The sequence below is a fragment of the Pinus tabuliformis genome, chromosome J (assembly GCF_031772625.1).
Source record: "Pinus tabuliformis cultivar Carrire ecotype Pingquan chromosome J, CPIR1, whole genome shotgun sequence".
NCBI lineage: Eukaryota > Viridiplantae > Streptophyta > Pinopsida > Pinales > Pinaceae > Pinus > Pinus tabuliformis.
The window spans coordinates 1,189,541,568-1,189,559,432 of record NC_142295.1 but is presented as its reverse complement, the minus strand read 5'-3'; the positions used below and the strand labels follow the sequence as shown (position 1 = coordinate 1,189,559,432).

Below are 17,865 nucleotides of genomic sequence, written 5' to 3'. Positions count from 1 at the left end.
TTAAAATTATTTATCAGACATTGAAAAATACTGAAAATAAAAGGCCCTCCACTAGGGGAATTATGTCTCATCAAGGATCACTTAACCAATGGAAAGTTAGAAATAAGATTTCCAGAAACTAGGAAATTAATTTTGAATTTACACAAAAGTATGAATATTAAGCATTTTCCCGAAAAAATTGGTTAAAGTTGAAAAATATCATCAAAATAAACAAGAGCCAACGAACTTTGATCGTGGGGTGAGTGTTACAATCCCTAGTGAGGAATGGACTAATAAAGAACAATATATATATATATATATATATATATATATATATATATATATATATATATATATATATATATATATATATAAAATATCAAATAATAAATTAGAAATAAAGAGCAAGTTTAGAAATGATAACACTTAAGTTTATAATATAATTTCTTCTTTTATATTTTTTGGTTTAAATAAATATAAGGAAAACTAAATAAAACATGCATACAAATAAATCATCCTATGAGAAAAAAAAAAAATATATATATATATATATATATATATATATATATATATATATATTGAACTATAAGGTAGGATAAAGAAGATTATTGCCTTGGATAAGGCAAGATAAATAAAATTTATGCCTAGGATATGGGATCTTAGCAAAAGAGAATGTTGAATGGCTCATTGTAGGCTCAAAGAGGAATGGTATCATGAAGATTACTCATGAAGTGCCATTTATGAAGAAAGGAAGGGGAGTTGGAGATCAAGCTCATGGCGCTCTTGTTTAGAATCACACCGACAAGAAAAGGAAATGCAACATTACCAAGACAGAGATGTCAAACCTCAATGTAGAACCTATTTATGTCTGATGATCAAAGAAGAGCCAAGTGGAGACCACAAATGAGAGTTCCTCTCTCATGGAACTAGATATCTTTCTTAGTCCTCAATTATAGCTTTGTATTCCATAGAAACACAAGAGACATGTGTTTCCACCCCAATAACACAAAAATAGATGAAAATTTATATGTCCATCTATTCTAGATTAGGTGTCATGTAATGCAACATGTGTTAATCCCAATAAACTAAAGTAGAATGAATGTCACATAAAATAGGAAGGAGAAAAAAAGGCTTGCATAGATATCTATTATAGTACCTAGAACTTTTAACCATAGGTTTGCATTTGGAGTTTTTTTCTTTCAATGTAGTCTAATAGGTCATCCAAGGTCGAGATAGATATATGCTTGAATATTCAAAATTTGAGAGACCTCATTATCCTCCTCATATGGTCTTGTGCGACAAACATTAACAATCGTGTAGGGTCCTAATCATGAAACAGATGAAACTATGGATGAGAAGGATGGGACCATGATGTTATGATACCCTAAATGGAATTGCATAGAAACATTAATAGGCAAGTTGCGAGGTTAAGTTTCCCTACTAGAAATGGTTTAGATGATGAATAAAGATGGTACAAGGTTGTGGTTGGTAAAAAAGGTTATGCTTGTTATCTTTCTTACTGATATTTTCTTTGATTAAAAGTGAAGTGTTCACTTGAAACAAGTGGCTTAAAAATCTTTTAGGCATGTCAAACCAAAACTGTGAGAAAAGTTTTGAATGCCTACTTGGTAATGGAGAAAACTATGAATAGTTCATGGTTTCACCCATTCTTAAGTAGAGAATCACAAGCTTGTGCCTTGGTGATATATGGTTTTTCTCATATTTAGCTCTCGTGTTCAGGTTTCACCCATTTTTGTGTAGGAAATCATAACCTTGTAACTAACCCATTCATTATTTCACCATTTCTAAGCATAATCATGATTGAATGCATTTCTAGGCAACAAATCTTAAAAGTTTGTAAGGTGGATAATGTTTGCAAACTTGAACAAGGTGAGAATAAGGTCACACTTGTTTAATATTGTACATAAAATCCAGCGTAACACAATTATTTTCATTATATACTTCTAAATATATCTCAATAAAGATAATTACTTATTAATCATAACTATGACAAAGTTTTAAATTTGAATACACAAAAACGTGTGGAACCATAAACATAAATGAGCAAGTTGCAAGGTCATGATTTCTTACTCATAAACAAGCAAAACCATGAATGTGTAAGTTAAAGGAGGGAAGGCTTATTACCTATAAAAAAAATAATGTGTAAGTTAAAGGAGGGAAGGCTTATTACCTATTAAAAAAATAATAATAAAATCATGTAAGTGGCATTGTTATGATCAACTACCTATAATGACAAAACCACTATATTAACAATAACAGAACCGCCATATTAACTACCTATAATGACAAAACCACTATATTAACAATAACAGAACCACCATATTAACAGGGTTGTGATGACTTATTTCAAAATAAGTAAAATCTTAAAAGATTTATATTTCTACCCATTTTCAAGTAAATGATCATAACCTTTTATCCTTGTGATTTCACTTATTTTCAATTTACATATTTATATTTTCTTCCGAACAAAGACTCATATACTTATTTACAAGTCCGCTTATTTTCAAGCTACATATTTATATTTCTGCCCATTTCTAATCAAAGAATCATAACGTTGGAACTTACGAGATGACTGTTACGATTCAGGACCAACTTTAACCTGTTAACCTTTGAAAAGAACACATTTATATATTCATGATTTTACCATTTTCGAACTTTACCCACGCCCAGAACAACCATACTTGAGAGTCTGAGTAATGAGTTGGGCCGCCCAGATTGTCGAACATGGATTCCTATACAATACAATTATTTTCATGTATTAATTTAATCAATATCCAGAGGACCATAACCGTTAGTAACGGTAACGAAAGAAAAGTCGACCGTTATACGAACAGAGTGCTCTGATAGAGAATGAAAACGACGGACAACAGCCTATGTACAAAGACCTGGAAACTTGCAAATTGGATAGATGCGAAGCTCCTCATGCCCTCAAATATTTTTGCAAACAGTCATCGGCAGCGGCTTCGAATAATCTAATTTCACTATTCATGTCTACCGGCATGCAATTAGCAATAAATAATATTTGCCCTCTCCATAAACGTAAGGAACTGTGATGTCAATGTTGCGAGAAAGTAAAATGTACACACCATGGTGACCAAAATCGCCCGTATTTGGGCCAAAAATGAGAAAGTTCGAATGGCTTAAAAATCGCATTTATGAGGTGGGTGTTGTTAAAGAAAATCCAAGAGTAAAGGTATCGGAACTGAAGCTAACAACAATTATCGACCAGAGCACAGAGCATTAACTGGGCTCTTTTTAGCTGTAAGTTATTTTAAAACTAGGGCAGTTGGGCTGTGATCTTAGCGGTAGGCCTGTGGGAATTTATCAGATTGGATTTCCGAAAAAATTGGGTGGTCTATTCAAGAAAATGTTCAGAATGTTTTTAATTTTTCAATGTCTTCAAGTGGCAACGTCAACTCTGGCATCCCCATGTCTGGGCATTCCCAGTTCGATTATTTTTTCTTTGATCCGGAAATAGACTATGCTCAGGTTCTCACCCAGATCCCATGTCAGGCCGCCTCTTATAAATATTTGCAGTTTGAACTTTGCATTAAGAAAAACAAGACGAAGGTGCATTTTACAGTTTTTAAGGATATTCTTATATTGTAATGTTTCTTTCGTCTGTCTCGCATTTGAAAGCCCCATTGGATCAACTTCACAAATCGGTGGAGGATTTGAAGAAAAAGAAGTCATGGAAGAGTTCTATGTTCTTCTGGAGGAAATCCAGTGAGAAGCAGAAGCACATGAAGAAGACAGCTCCTGTGTTAGAATCCCAAGCCAAGCCAATTTATATGAACGATATCGCTCCTCCCTACAGATCTGGTCGACCGACTTCCATTCCCATTCCGCTGGCTGCCATGTACAATGCGATGCAAAGAAACAAGACCGATGTGCCCTATATGCCTCTGTTGCATCACATCCATAGCCATAGTCGTACCAGGGTTTCTCTGTCCAGGCCAATATACTTGGTTACATGAAGTCTCTGTAATTTGAAGTGTAATGGTTCGTTTGAGTCTCTGTAATTTGAAGTGTAATGGTTCGTTTGAATATCTTGAATTTGAAGCGTAATGGTTCGTTTGAATATCTTGAATTATATCATTAGATGATCAATTGTTTGACTATTTTTGGATAGCAAAATTCTGAAATATTTTCAAAATATGCAATCATCTATATTTGAATATATTTAATTTATTTAAGCGAAACAAACCCTTGAAAACAAATTCGGTGTTGTTTATCTCCCAGAGATTTTGTTTGCATTGATACTAATTCTGACAACTTAGATGATAACGCAAATGACACCTTCTCCACTTTGTCTCAACTGGCTGATTTTGCATGTTGTATGACCATGCTGATTTTAGATATATACGCAGCGTTTTTCCAAGAATACAATACATGGTATATCATGTCAACCACGATGACGTTGTTGTCGTTATACTTTTATAATCTTTTGTTAAACTTAGCCATGAGACAAGCCCTTTTGCTACTTGAAATGGGCTGAATTTTATTCTAATACCTATTTGAATTCACTTAAGGGAAGGTTACATGTTAAAGGGATCAAAATGAGTCAAAGACATTGATAAAAGATACAATAAAAAGGGATAAAAGATACAATAAAAGGGGATTTTTTTATAGATCTGAGAAGTTCAAGTCATTTGAAATTTCATATCAGACGGAATTATAAATTGTAATTGAAATAGACACTCGATTTGGAAAGTCGCTTGTACAGTGAGGAGTACAGTGAGGAGACAAAAAGTATATAGAATGTGTTGATTGGGTTCGAATATTCCAAAAATCTAACCGACAAAAAGTGAAGCAAAATTTGACCAATAGGATTTAGGTTAATATTTTTATCAAATTATTAGAATATTATAAGAATCTCCAATCGAATAGCCCAAAAACTTCATCAATACGAGGTCCTTGGTAGAACTTACGCACCAACCCAGCTTTGTAGAGACAAAATTTTATTAAAATTCCTTAAATAATGAATCTGATAAGTGAAAATAGTGGTGAAACCTGAAGTGCAAAAGAGTTTGTTTTTTTAATTTTTATTTTTTTTTAGTTTTACAGGGTGAATGGGTGATTGCCAATCTTAATGGGAGACCTAGGATCAATCCAGGTAGTTGCCACTATAACACCAAGAGTACATCCAATTACCTGCAAGTCCATATACTAAGATCCTATGGTTTTAGCAAAAGCAAGACTCTCCGTGCCTCCAAGGCGTGGGTGCGTGTTAATGAGATTTGAACTACAGTCTCCCAGGCTTCCCACAAATTGACTTACCGTCAAGCCACACATCACTGTACTTCTTGGAATGATTTTTATTAATAGCAAAAAGTATTATATTGAGGACCCTTCCTAATAGCTAAAAATTGATATAGACGATCATGACTGGCTACCAAGGTAAATATATACACAGCAGAAACTACTAATAACAAAAATTTGCAAGAGGAAACTACCTACTAGAATGCACGAAAGCTGGAAGCTGGGAACTACAACAAAGTGCAAAGGAAATTCGTCAGGCCTAACAGACTCGTCATAGGTAATAAAATATGCTTAATCTATTTTGGAGTCCGAATGCTATACCTCTAAACCCAAAGCGAAGAAATCTGAGGCACTAAAATATTATCTGGTTGAAGATTTCCATGTGGCAGCCATATCAAAGCCGTTGAAGATTTCCATGTGGCAGCCATATCAAAGCCAGAAAGGCATGAGCTAGAACCCTGGTCACGATGTTAACCGTTTATTGCATGTCACATGGTAATGATAATTTTGGTTTGACTTGTATATAAAACCATATTAACCAACGCATGGCCATCTGCAAATTAAATAATGAAACTAAATTATGAATCGCCCACGCCAATGCAGAAACATTGTCATTCCACTTCGACTTCCGTCGGATTAGGTCAAAATGTGCCCCCTTCTTTTCTCCCTGGTCCTTAGTCTATATTTTATTTCAAATTTATCCTGTATTTTATTTCAAATAATAAACTAGAAATAAATAACAACTTTGGAAATGAAATCACTTAAAATTTACCCAAAAAATAAAAATAAAAATTGTTGGGTTTAAATATGACTAAAACTAAATCAAACATACATGCTAATCAATTATAATAAAAGAATTAAATATTAATTAATAATTTTTGTTTTTTTAAAGTCTTCAGAGTTAGTTTCGAATTAGTTGAGTTCTCATTTTTAAGTATCTTGTTGATTGGGAGATTACGTGGTATTTGGGTTAGGCCTTCTTAGTTTGACGATGTGATCTACCCAAATTTCCCCTCATCAAGAAAATAAAAAGAAGAAAAAAAGAAAAAGAAAAGAAGAAAGAAAGAAAAAGAAGGATAAATAAGATTATTCCCTAGGATAAAGTGGGATAAAGAAAATTTAGTCCCTAAGATATGGGATCATATCAAATTAGTGGGTTATGAATGGTTCATTGAAGACTCAAAGAGGAATGGTGTCGCAAGTATCATGAAGATTACCCATGAAGTGTCATTTACGAAGAAAGGAAGGGGAATTTGAGTTACCCATGAAGTGTCATTTATGAAGAAAGGAAGGGGAATTTGAGATTACCCATGAAGTGTCATTTACAAAGAAAGGAAGGGGAATTTGAGTTACCCATGAAGTGTCATTTGCTAAGAAAAGAAGGGGAATTTGAGATCAAGTTGGGGGTGGTCTTGTTTAGGATCACACTGAAGGTTGAACTTCAAGAAAAGGAAATGTTGTCTTGTTTAGGATCACACTGAGGGTTGAACTTCATGGTGAAGGTGGTATTGTTTAGGATCACACTAAGGGTTGAACTTCAAGAAAAGGAAATGCATAACGACTAAGCCAAAAAAGTCAAACGTCAATGTAAAACATATTTATCTTTGATGATAAAAGAAGAGGCAAGTGCATACCACAACTTGGAGTGTCTCTCTCATCAAACTAGATATCCTTCTTAGGACACAAATATAGATTTGTCCTCCACAGAAACATAAGAAACATTTGTTTCATAACCCTTTTATTGAATTATAATCATTGAAACACCAATAGTGCATCAAACAAGCTCATCATTATTCTTCCACCCTTACAAATGAGAATGCCTATTCCTTAAATATATTGAGCCTCTCATTACAATTACGATTGGTAACAATCGGCAATTCAAAACAATAGTGCTCAAACCATGGGTTGAAAGGCCATAAGTCAAATACAACTCAAAACTACCACCTTTGATAAATTCCCTTTAAATAAAGGTTACATTCCAAATCATGGGCCAATGAAGATCCTTTTCTTCAATTATAAATTAAAATACTTCACGTATAATTGGAAGTTAGGACAATGTTTAAGCTTGACCATCTTCTTTAATGCTTGTCATTGATTAGAGTTAAAATGTCTATGAAATTTGTTTATGTGGCAACCTTTGTAGAATTGTTCATTGAGATCTTCAATATAAATGGTTATAAATAGTCCATTGGGGTGATTAGATGATGCAAACCCCAACAATTCCTCTTGACATAGTATAATCAAAACAAATTTGTTGAATTCCCTAAGTCTACCATGACATACATTCACAAAACTTTACACATGCAGTCACAACCTAGGACAAAGTGTGTTTCCTACAAGGCTTAATTGCTATGCCAGGTGGGAGATCCAGTATGAAATGAAAGGGGAAAACCTTCATGACACAACTCTGAAGCCTTTAAGAGAGTTAGGTCTTTCATATATGTCTATCTTTTAGCTAGGATTTTGTCAACAACCTCTCAAGTGGGAGCATAAGGTATTGAGGGGTCATCCCTCTGCATCACTTAATACCCCTAAATAAAATGACATTTGATACATTGAACATACCCCTTTTATTTTGATGTTCTATAGATGAGCCAGAGACCAGGAGAGAGCCACATAATGACATGACACCTTACTCAATCTTTTTTTGTTTGATATAGCTCTCCACCTCTTTTCTAATTTAGATATTCTTTAGGCAACATTGGTAATTTTAAATTTATTTAGGATTTATCAATTCATGCTTTCTTTCACACTAAGTTTTTACTCATGCCATTGAGCAAACACGAAGGGGGGATGATCCTTGCTACATGAATAGAGTGGAGGTGATGAAAAAAAAGTTGAAAGTGTTGTGTGTGAGGGGATATGGGGCATTATAGTAAGCCGATGACATGAATACCCCTTGACCATGGAAAATTATGCACTTTACAAAGTAGAAAGTGTTGTGTGTGAGGGGATATGGGGCATTATAGTAAGTCGATGACATGAATACCCCTTGACCATGGAAAATTATGCACTTTACAAAGTAGAAAGTGTTGTGTGTGAGGGGATATGGGGCATTATAGTAAGCTGACAACATGAATACCCCTAGAGCATGGAAAATTATGCACTTTACAAAGTACACTATGTGGAATCATGACTTGATGAGACAAAACAATTGCTTGGGGACTACGAAATGATAACAAATTCGACTCAGGAAAACAACACCACGATCACACTTAGAACCACAACACCATCCAATTATTTGTTTGCACTTTTCAACTATCATTCCTCACTTTGACATTTGAGTTGAGGAAGAATTAAAAAAGGCACCATGGCTAAGCTAGCATACTTGTGAAAAGACAATGAGAGAAGTTTAAATGAGTGTTGTCAAATGTGAGCAAAAAATAAATTAAAATAAGTAATATACACCCCTAGGATGCCCTTTTAAATAGTTACCCTTTAAAGACTAGCAAAATAAAAAATGTAAATAAAAAAAATCATAAATGACAAAGCTTTCAATTATACCTTTAAATAAGTGAAACTATAAACATAAATGAGCAAAGATACAATGCCATTATTTCCTACTTAAAAATAAACTACACCATGGATACACAAATGAAAAATAAATAAAACCATAACAAATAAATCACATAGTTATTATTTCCCAAAAAAAAATGATAAAACCATAAAATTATATCACAATATTATGATAAGTAACTTAAAATAGTAAGATCCTTAAACTTTAATAACTTTATATCTTCACCACTTATAACTAACGATGAGTGTTATAGTCCGAGCCCAACTTTAACTTTAACTTATCTAACCTTTGAGGAAAAAAATAATGATTTATATTTTCATGATGTTTCCAAATTTAGCCAAAAACGATGTTTCCAAATTTAGCCAAAAACATCATATATTGTTCCACATATTTCTAGAACTATCCTTGAGAGACTCAGTGGAGGAGGATGATATCGTGTAGGTCGGGCAAGTTGTCGAACATGGAATCCAATACAAAACAATTATTTTCATTACATAATTTAAGAACATAATCATTAGTAACGGTTACTAAACAAAAATCGACCGTTAGACGAGAAGAGGGCTGCAGTAAAGGATTAAAAGGACAGACGACATAAACTTGGAAATTGGATATACGTTAAAGTTGTTGAATGGTTTTTTTTTTAATTTGTTATATTAATTTCTAGAAAGAAAATTTTAAGGGTTGATATTGTATGTGAGTTAATTTTTTATGGCTTAAAAAAAGAGTGAATTTTTATTTTTTTGAAAATGATTCATCAAAATTTTATAACATAAAAGTATTTTAACTTAAAAATCTCTAAAATTTTATGGAGATTATGTAAAATCATTACAAAAATATGGTCAAGGCTTTTAGAGTTTGCATATTAGAGACTAGAGACTAATAATATTCGCCAAAGTTTCTAAATTTCAAAATAAATTTCTATCTTTAAATTTTCCATGGCTCTTAGGGTGGCTCTATTTTTGCACATGCATTGGCAATATTTTCACCATAAAGTGCCTTAACATAATACCTAATATTTTCACCATAAAATGCCTTAACATAATACCTTGTCACTCTCTACTCCATGTGGACTATATGTTTAAAAAATTTTAGTTTGTTTTAAATGAAATATTTTCTAGTTAAATTGTATTTTTTATTACATAAAATGTGTTTTTAATTATATTTTTATTATTTAAAATGTGTCTTTAATTATATATATGAAATTTATCTAGACATTTTAAAACACAAATCAATTTAAACTTATAATTTCCAAAAATCCCTCTCCAATTTTTAACCAATTCAATTAACAAAAAAACTATTAAAACAAACCAATTCAATTTTTAACTAATTCAATTAAAAAAAACTATTAAAACGAACCAATTCAATAAAAAACTCAAAAACATATGACAGTTAAACTACGGCTGCCCTTAAATATTTTGCAAACTGTCGTCGGCAGTGGCTTGGACTGTGAACTGACACAGCAAGTATTATAGTGACATTCACCTTCGTGCAACATTCATACAATATCCAATATCGTGTAACATTGCGGATATCGATAAATAATAGTAACATTGTAGAGAAGTGGATAGTGATTTGCGTACCCTTTGTGCTGAATATTTCAATATAGTATTTTCGTTGTGGTTTTATTAATGGCTCTTTTAAAGAATATGAGGTGTTAAAAAAAAAATCACTACGAGTAGTGATTTGAGTAACTTTTGTGTTGGAATATATATTTCAATTTAGTGTTTAGTTTATGGTTTTATTAATATTATTTTTAAATTAATATTGTTATTTAGTATATAATTTTTATGTAAAAAGTAATTGATAGAAGAATAATTTATATGAGAATAATTATAAGGTAGTATAATAAGGTGTTATTATATTAAAAAAAATTAGAACATTCAATTTATTAAAATGATCATTTGCATGTTCATTGGCATAGAATAAACAATAAAATGTTTTGTTAAAGCATTGTATAGTGAAAAAATTACCATTTCCAAACCTTTCATTCAAATGTATATTGATATTAATTAAATTGTTTATTATTTTTAAGAATAAGAAATATATTAATGAATTAGGTATTCTTTATTTTTCAATTATAAAAAATCAAGTTACTTATTCTTAAATTTTATAATTTTTATGTTTTATAATATTAAAAATAAAGTATATTTGATTGAAAAATGATGTTTATGATGCTTATTAATGGAAAAATCTCATTCATATATATATTAGAATGCAAACTTCTGTGATTCATAATGTTAAGATAGAGCCTACTATGGGAGTAAATCTCACAAGAACATGTAAATGTAAATGTAAACGCAAACGTGAACATTTAACATTTAACATTTTTAATTTAATGTCAACCCTATTTAAAAATGAATCTAATTATTATTATGTACAAACACAATATAAATTTAAAATATACAGAGGTTTATGAACACTCAAAAAATTCAAAAAATACTTATGGTAAATAAATAAAACGTCTTTTTATACTTACTCCAAAGGCATGGTAAATAAATACAAATATAAATAAACTAGAGGTATGGTAAATAAATAAGACCTCTTTTATATTTACTCCATAAAACTCTTTATATTTACAAAAACTCAAAAAACAAGTTTTATTTAGATGAAGCCTATGGGACAAATACTATTTTAATACTATGGGCTAAATACCATGGGCCAAATACCATATGTATAAAAGAGGTAAGTCACGACACTAATGATTATCATAAATATTTTTTATTTATCTATTTATTTACTCCATAATCCACTTTATATTTAGGGACACTAAAAAAGAGGTTTTATTTAGATGAAGCCTATAGGCCAAATACCATGGGCCAAATTATTATTAATACCATGCAAAAGACATTATTAACTTTAATATTAATATTAATAAAAATAAAGATAACACATGGCATTGAGAACCAATGGTATTGACTCATGGTATTCACGTGGAATGTAGCCTATTTAAAGGGGGAAATTAAACCAACATAGATTCATCCTTACTTTGGATTTACTAATGGATTAATGGATGGGAGGGATCAAATATCTTGATATGCAAACTAGCATAGAGTGAAAAATATTTGATCCCCGTTGCTTGGTAAATCCAAAATAAATATGGATCTATACTCATACTTCCATAAAATCACATCAAAATTTTTGCTTCTACATGTTTGGAACCACTAAGTGGGTTCATCATCAAGACTTGGAAGAAAGTACCGATCCAATCAACAATTATATATTGTAGAGATGCAAAACAATTAGGAAAATAGAACATTAAAATAATAATAAATTAATTAAAATGAATGTTAAATAGTTAATAAATTAATAAAAAAAACTTTAGAAAACTAATATAAAAATAAATTCTTAAATGTAATTATTAATTTATTATGATTTCAATATATATAACTTGGTCAAAAGTTGAAAACCAGAAAAATAATAAAAAGTATATATGATTTCATAAATTTAACAGTGAAATCAATATGCTGAATTTTTTTTGGTAAAAAAATTCTATCAATAAAATACAATATATGATTTCATAAATTTAACAGTCAAATCAATATGCGGAATTTTTTTTTTCCAATAACTTACCATAAAAAAATTCTACCAATGAAATACAAGCAAAGAACTTCTCAATTACTTCAATTATAATCGCTAGTGTCATGTTAGTGTCATGACGTAGCGGATAGATGGGGTTTTCTTCCAATAACTTACCATCAAAGAGCTTCTCAATTACTTCATTTATAAATTATAATCGTTAGTGTCATGACGTAGCGGATAGATGGGTTTTCTTCCAATAACTTACAATCAAAGAGCTTCTCAATTACTTCAATTATAATAGTTAGTGTCATGACTTTGGGAGAGATCCGATCGATGGATTTTTGGAGAGATCCGTGGCGTTTCAATGATTATGTTACTATTCATGCCACACCAACGTTATTTAAAAAAATATAATATCCAACAATTTATTAAATAAATAAAAAATATTTAAAAAAATTATAATATCCAACCACGTATTAAATAAATAAAAAACATAAAAAATTGATTATTAAAAATATAATATCCATCAACTTATTAAATAAATAAAAACCATAAGAATCGTATTATTAATATCACATAGATTCTTGTACTTGTCTCTCAATTTGAAAAACATTTTTCCCACCATCCTCATTTTTCCAATTAGAAAGTATAATTCCTACACCTTTGTCTTGCATGACCAAAACCCCTTGTTTACCGTATAGTTGTATCCATGCTCACACAACACTATCTTGCTTATGAAAACATTTGGATCTAGATGCATCTCCGTGCACAAAGAGGAGGAATTGTATCTGGTGCCATCTTAAGTTGCATCCCTAGCATTTATAGTTTTCAAAAACCAAGAGAAGGGTTAGATTTATGGCGGGAAGTCATATTTTGTATGTTGAGGCTATATTTTGTCATATGTATGCTGAAGCTACCTTTTCAACTCATATGATCAAATATATGCAAGCCCTCATGTTTAACCTTTTGATAGTTTTTTGCAACCTGTTCAATTAGCTTGGAGACAAAGATCTCAAGGTTGATATTACAAATAGATGCATAAGGAGGTACTAAATTTCTCTTTCTAGGTACCCTGCAAATTTGTTCTATTTTTTTCTATCTTCTCCGGCACTCAAATGTGTATTTCATTTGGAATTGGAAATAGAAATAGTGGCTTCAATCTCTTTATGGTCGCAAAACCTCTTCTATTTTCCATTTCCTCATAGATTTTGAGCATCTTCCTTCCAATATAATAAAATGCCAGTCTTCTAAGAGAATGAGGACTTTTGAGGTAAGGCTTAGTTTTTGATCTGTTTTATGAAACACTTCATCTTGTAGAAGAAGGGCATGCGATATTTATCCATGAATTTCTAACAACCACCTTATGTTTATGTTTAAAATTTACCCCAAATGTACCCTAATCCTATGTTTCTAATGGTTAAACAAAACTATTAAATTCCTTAAGTCAAAATTCATGCATTACCTTCCATATCCCTAGATTGATACCGACACCACCACAGTCCATGTTCTAGTCTTTCCCACATGCATATTTTTTTTTTGTAGGCCCTTTTCATGAAAAAACCTAGAGGCAATCTCAACCTCAAGAATCTTTCCTTCCCTGCTTTAATTTTATCAGATGCATCATAACTATATAAATTTTTTGTCATTTCTTGAATTCAGGTCAAGGATTCAAATCCCTCCATTGTCATCATAATTTTTTTCATGTTGGAGTCCATTTCCAACCGTAATTTTTTTCATAGAATGAAAGCAAAGATTGCTAATCAAGAACTTGAAGGTATTGGTCTATCAATATGCCTCAATGGATTTTTGTGCCTATTAAAATCATGATCAAATGGACATCTTTGATCATAGGCTTGCATAGAATTTCAGCACATAGGGTTACACTCTATAAATTGGCATGATGATTTGAGGACAATCTATTTTGGAAAAATGGAAATATGCAACTATGTTGTTTTCCTCGGTGAAACTACAATGGATTATACCAATTTAAGTGTCATAAAACAAATTTGTGTAATTTTGACATTATCCTTGAAACCATAGTTTCTAATAAGTTATGCATTTGGTTTTGTGAATTTTGCAGTTTTTTTTTGCAGTATCAAGGGTTAAAGTTAAAATTCATAATCTACATGAGATTAAGTAAAATGTTGTTTTCATCCAATCATACATCAAGCATTGTTAGAAGCTTTCCAATTATGTATTGGCCATTAGCTTTGTATATGCAATGTTTTGTTGATTTTCTATTTTTTCCAAGATTTCATTTCCATTAAATTTTCAACTGATTCTTTATTGTTTTGTACTTTTCTAACATGTTATACTATAACCTTAGAAATATCACTTTCTTACTTATTCCTAAATTGTAATCTCTTTTATATGTGCTCGTTGTTGTTTGCACCTGATCCAAAAAATTATGTATAGCTAAAAAATGGGCTTAAGGAAACCTCCCCATAAGATGCTTCAACGTTCTCTACTCTTCCCTTTATACATAAATGTTGATTTCCATATTTGACATTCTACTCATTTGTTTTTACCTATTATGTTGTCACCATTTCCTGCACCATCTTAGTGGGGATTTTTGTGCTACAACATTATGGCACACATAGGGTTGCTTTTCTATTTGCACTTTTGGTGATAGCTTGGCTCATTTGTATCTGTGGCAATGGTATTCACATTGGAATATGAAAGTGTTCCAAGCACTTTCACCTTACGATCTGTATACTTTTCTTAGGAAGAGAAGACGTAGAGGGTTGGGTGTCCCTTGGAGGCATAGTCCTCTGCGTCATAGGTTTGTGCCCATATCTCACTTGACCTTCAAAAGTGTGCTTTTGGTATTTGTAATCTTGTATGATTTTGAATATTGAGGTTAAGGAAGATGAAAATACATAAAAAATTAATTCATTTATATTAGTTTTCCAATTTGTGTTTGGTAGTTTCTAGCTTATGATGCTATGTATGTTGATTTGGGACATTTTAACCATTTGTCAATTAAGGTAAGTAAATACTAGTGTATAGATAACTTCATGTATCTACATTCAATATAAATATTATTTGTCTCAATAACTTCATGTATCAACATTTAACCTTCCAATACATTGATTTTTTAGTATGTTACCACATATGGCTTTCATAGGGTTGGTATATCCTACTTGACTATTACATACATAGGCCAGGCTACTTTCATCTCCAAATGTAAGTAGATGTTGGAGGGGCTTCAAATAAGCATATAATGTAAAGATGATTGTTAAGATAATTCAAAGTAGTTAAGAAGTTTGGTTGGGCAGTTAGATTGTTATAACTATCTTGACATGATATAAATATTTGTTTATGTATCGATATATTAGTTCAAATTTTCTTTTAAGAGACATAATATAAAGTGTGTTTTTGTTGGTTCTCCATTACTTGTATCTCTTCTTTTCCTTTTAGTTGTGTTCTTTGCTATGTGAATGCTTGATGTCTATGCTACTGGTAACTATGTACACTTTTCCCTAGATTACAACATTGATTCCATTGTCGGTATTATGGACTCGAGTCATGAAAATGAAAGCATAAATGTTAACTTTAGAAGAGATACAATTGTGGTGATGTTGTAGAGGCTACAAAAACCCTCCAAAATTTTGCCTATGCTTCGTTTTGGAGCCTCCCTTTTAAACCACAACAACTCATATTGTATTGATCCAAATACTTGCACTTTGATTCAGATTTATTCCTTTCATCTTGGATTGTGTTTGCTCACTTGGTTCATTTTCTAACCCGCAAGAAATCTCTTGACTTGGTCTTTTGACAGTTCCAGACTTGCCTTAGATAACCGTGTAATTCTTGAGGGCAGTTGGCCTTTCTCTTGGGAATTGCGCAATCCTGACTGCCAATGAGAATTGAGCTCAGGAAATGCACAGTATTGAATGGAATCCAACCTTGAGCTGGGAAATTTCATAGGCAGGAGAGGCAGCCCAGATCCATTCAACCCAAAAATTGTGCAGAACCCACTGTGCTCAGAAACTGCACAATGATCGAGCCTCAGAGTTACCCTGCTCTTCCCAGAACTGCACAATCTTTTCGGGAAATGCATGGCATTTTTCCCCAAAAAAGAGAAAAATAAAAAAAGCAAAAAAATCATCCCTAAAAATAGGGATCTATTTTTAGCAACCCGAAGCAGGCACTTGAGTTGTTTTGGAAGCTGCCGCCAAGTGTCACTTTTTTGTTGATTTTTGGCATGCGCGTCATAAACCCTAAATTGACCAAATCTATTTAATTGATGCTGCTAGAGATCATTTTCAAACTTGATCTTGGAGCTATATCATTCCTGAGGAGATTAAGGAACCTTTGGTGCGATCGTCGTTGCTTTTCTGGGTGAGTTTTTCTTTTTTAGTTTTTCACTGCTTTTTCTATCGCTTTTTGTTGTTTATCTTGTAAGAGTGTTGCTTCACTTGTTTCTTTGAATGATTGTTGGTTTTTTTAACTTTTTTTAGCTTGTAGAAGTGTTGTTTCAAGTTTTAGATTGCCTTTCCCAAGTGTCGCATGTGTTACCATTTTTTTGCACCAACGGTCACCATTGCGACGATTCTATTCACATGCTTAATTTTCCTTATGTTTAATTAATTCTTGAACTTGTTTCACATGCATGCATTAACACAATCATATCTGCACTCATCATCACACCATACTTCAAATATGCTTGTTTTCCACACTCCCCTTAGGCAGATCTAGCCCCCCTTGCCCAGATCTCACACTTCACTGCATGCACTATGCAATATAGAAGCTCAAGGCCTTTGCCTTGGATTTTGGAATTGCACAAATTATGTCCTAGCCTGGCTCCAACTGTGCACTACGTAGTTCCAGGAGCCAGCCTCCCAACTTGGCCATTACGTAGTCTCTCCCAGCCTTGGCCCAAGACGGAACTGCACATTGCACAGTTCTAGTCATAAAGCTTCTCGACTGACTGTTGGGACTGCACAATATGTAGTTCCCACAATTAGCCAGTGACCTTTGTCAGCTAAAATTGCGTAATCTTTCCCATCATGAGCCTGACTTGTTGCTTAATATTGTCTTGAAGTTTCTTTGGATTTAAGTTGACATTTTCTTGCCATGAGCGTCCTCTATGTCCCATTGGTACACCATTTTTCGGGAATCTCTCTAGTAGTTATAGTTAACATGACATCCAAGATAGTTGCATAAAAGGAAATCACCGAGAGAAATACTGGGGAAGCAGTTGAGCAGATATCAGTTGATCTACCAGTTTATGCATATACTTGGTTGTTCATCGAGAATGGTTCAACATTGACATGGAAACAAATCAAATATATTTTCATAGAGAAATTCAAGGAAGACTTAGAGGACTGACAGGCTTATCTTAGTATCCAGTGGTTAGGCTTATACAAGGTTACATGCACGTACATCACTTTCCCATGTACGAACATGATTAGCTGGATTGTCTCACACAAATATGAATAGACTATGATATTGAGCAGTGCTAGCAGGATAGAGATTTCCACATTTAGGGCAAAGAAATTTCTGTAGATGTATCATTTACCCTAGCTGGTGAAGTGCACAGACTCATTTTTGTATGCCACCCA

At 32.3% G+C, this 17,865-nt stretch overlaps 1 protein-coding gene across 1 annotated transcript; it reads left to right on the top strand.

The window, feature by feature from the left end:
• The first annotated feature begins 3,393 nt into the window (after nucleotides 1-3,393).
• LOC149231349 (uncharacterized) lies at nucleotides 3,394-3,977 on the top strand. Its single transcript, XM_089376273.1, has 2 exons — nucleotides 3,394-3,583; nucleotides 3,628-3,977. Exons 1-2 carry the CDS (start codon nucleotides 3,394-3,396, stop codon nucleotides 3,975-3,977), a joined length of 540 nt encoding a protein of 179 aa, XP_089232399.1.
• Nucleotides 3,978-17,865: the final 13,888 nt, after the last annotated feature.

What these genes read in the sequence shown, in the direction of transcription:
- LOC149231349 (XM_089376273.1), top strand. Translation starts at nt 3,394, where the DNA reads ATGTCTTCAAGTGGCAACGTCAACTCTGGCATCCCCATGTCTGGGCAT. An exon ending in GACGAAGGTGCATTTTACAG is followed by an intron (nt 3,584 to 3,627) that starts TTTTTAAGGATA and finishes TTTCGTCTGTCT; the next exon opens with CGCATTTGAAAGCCCCATTG.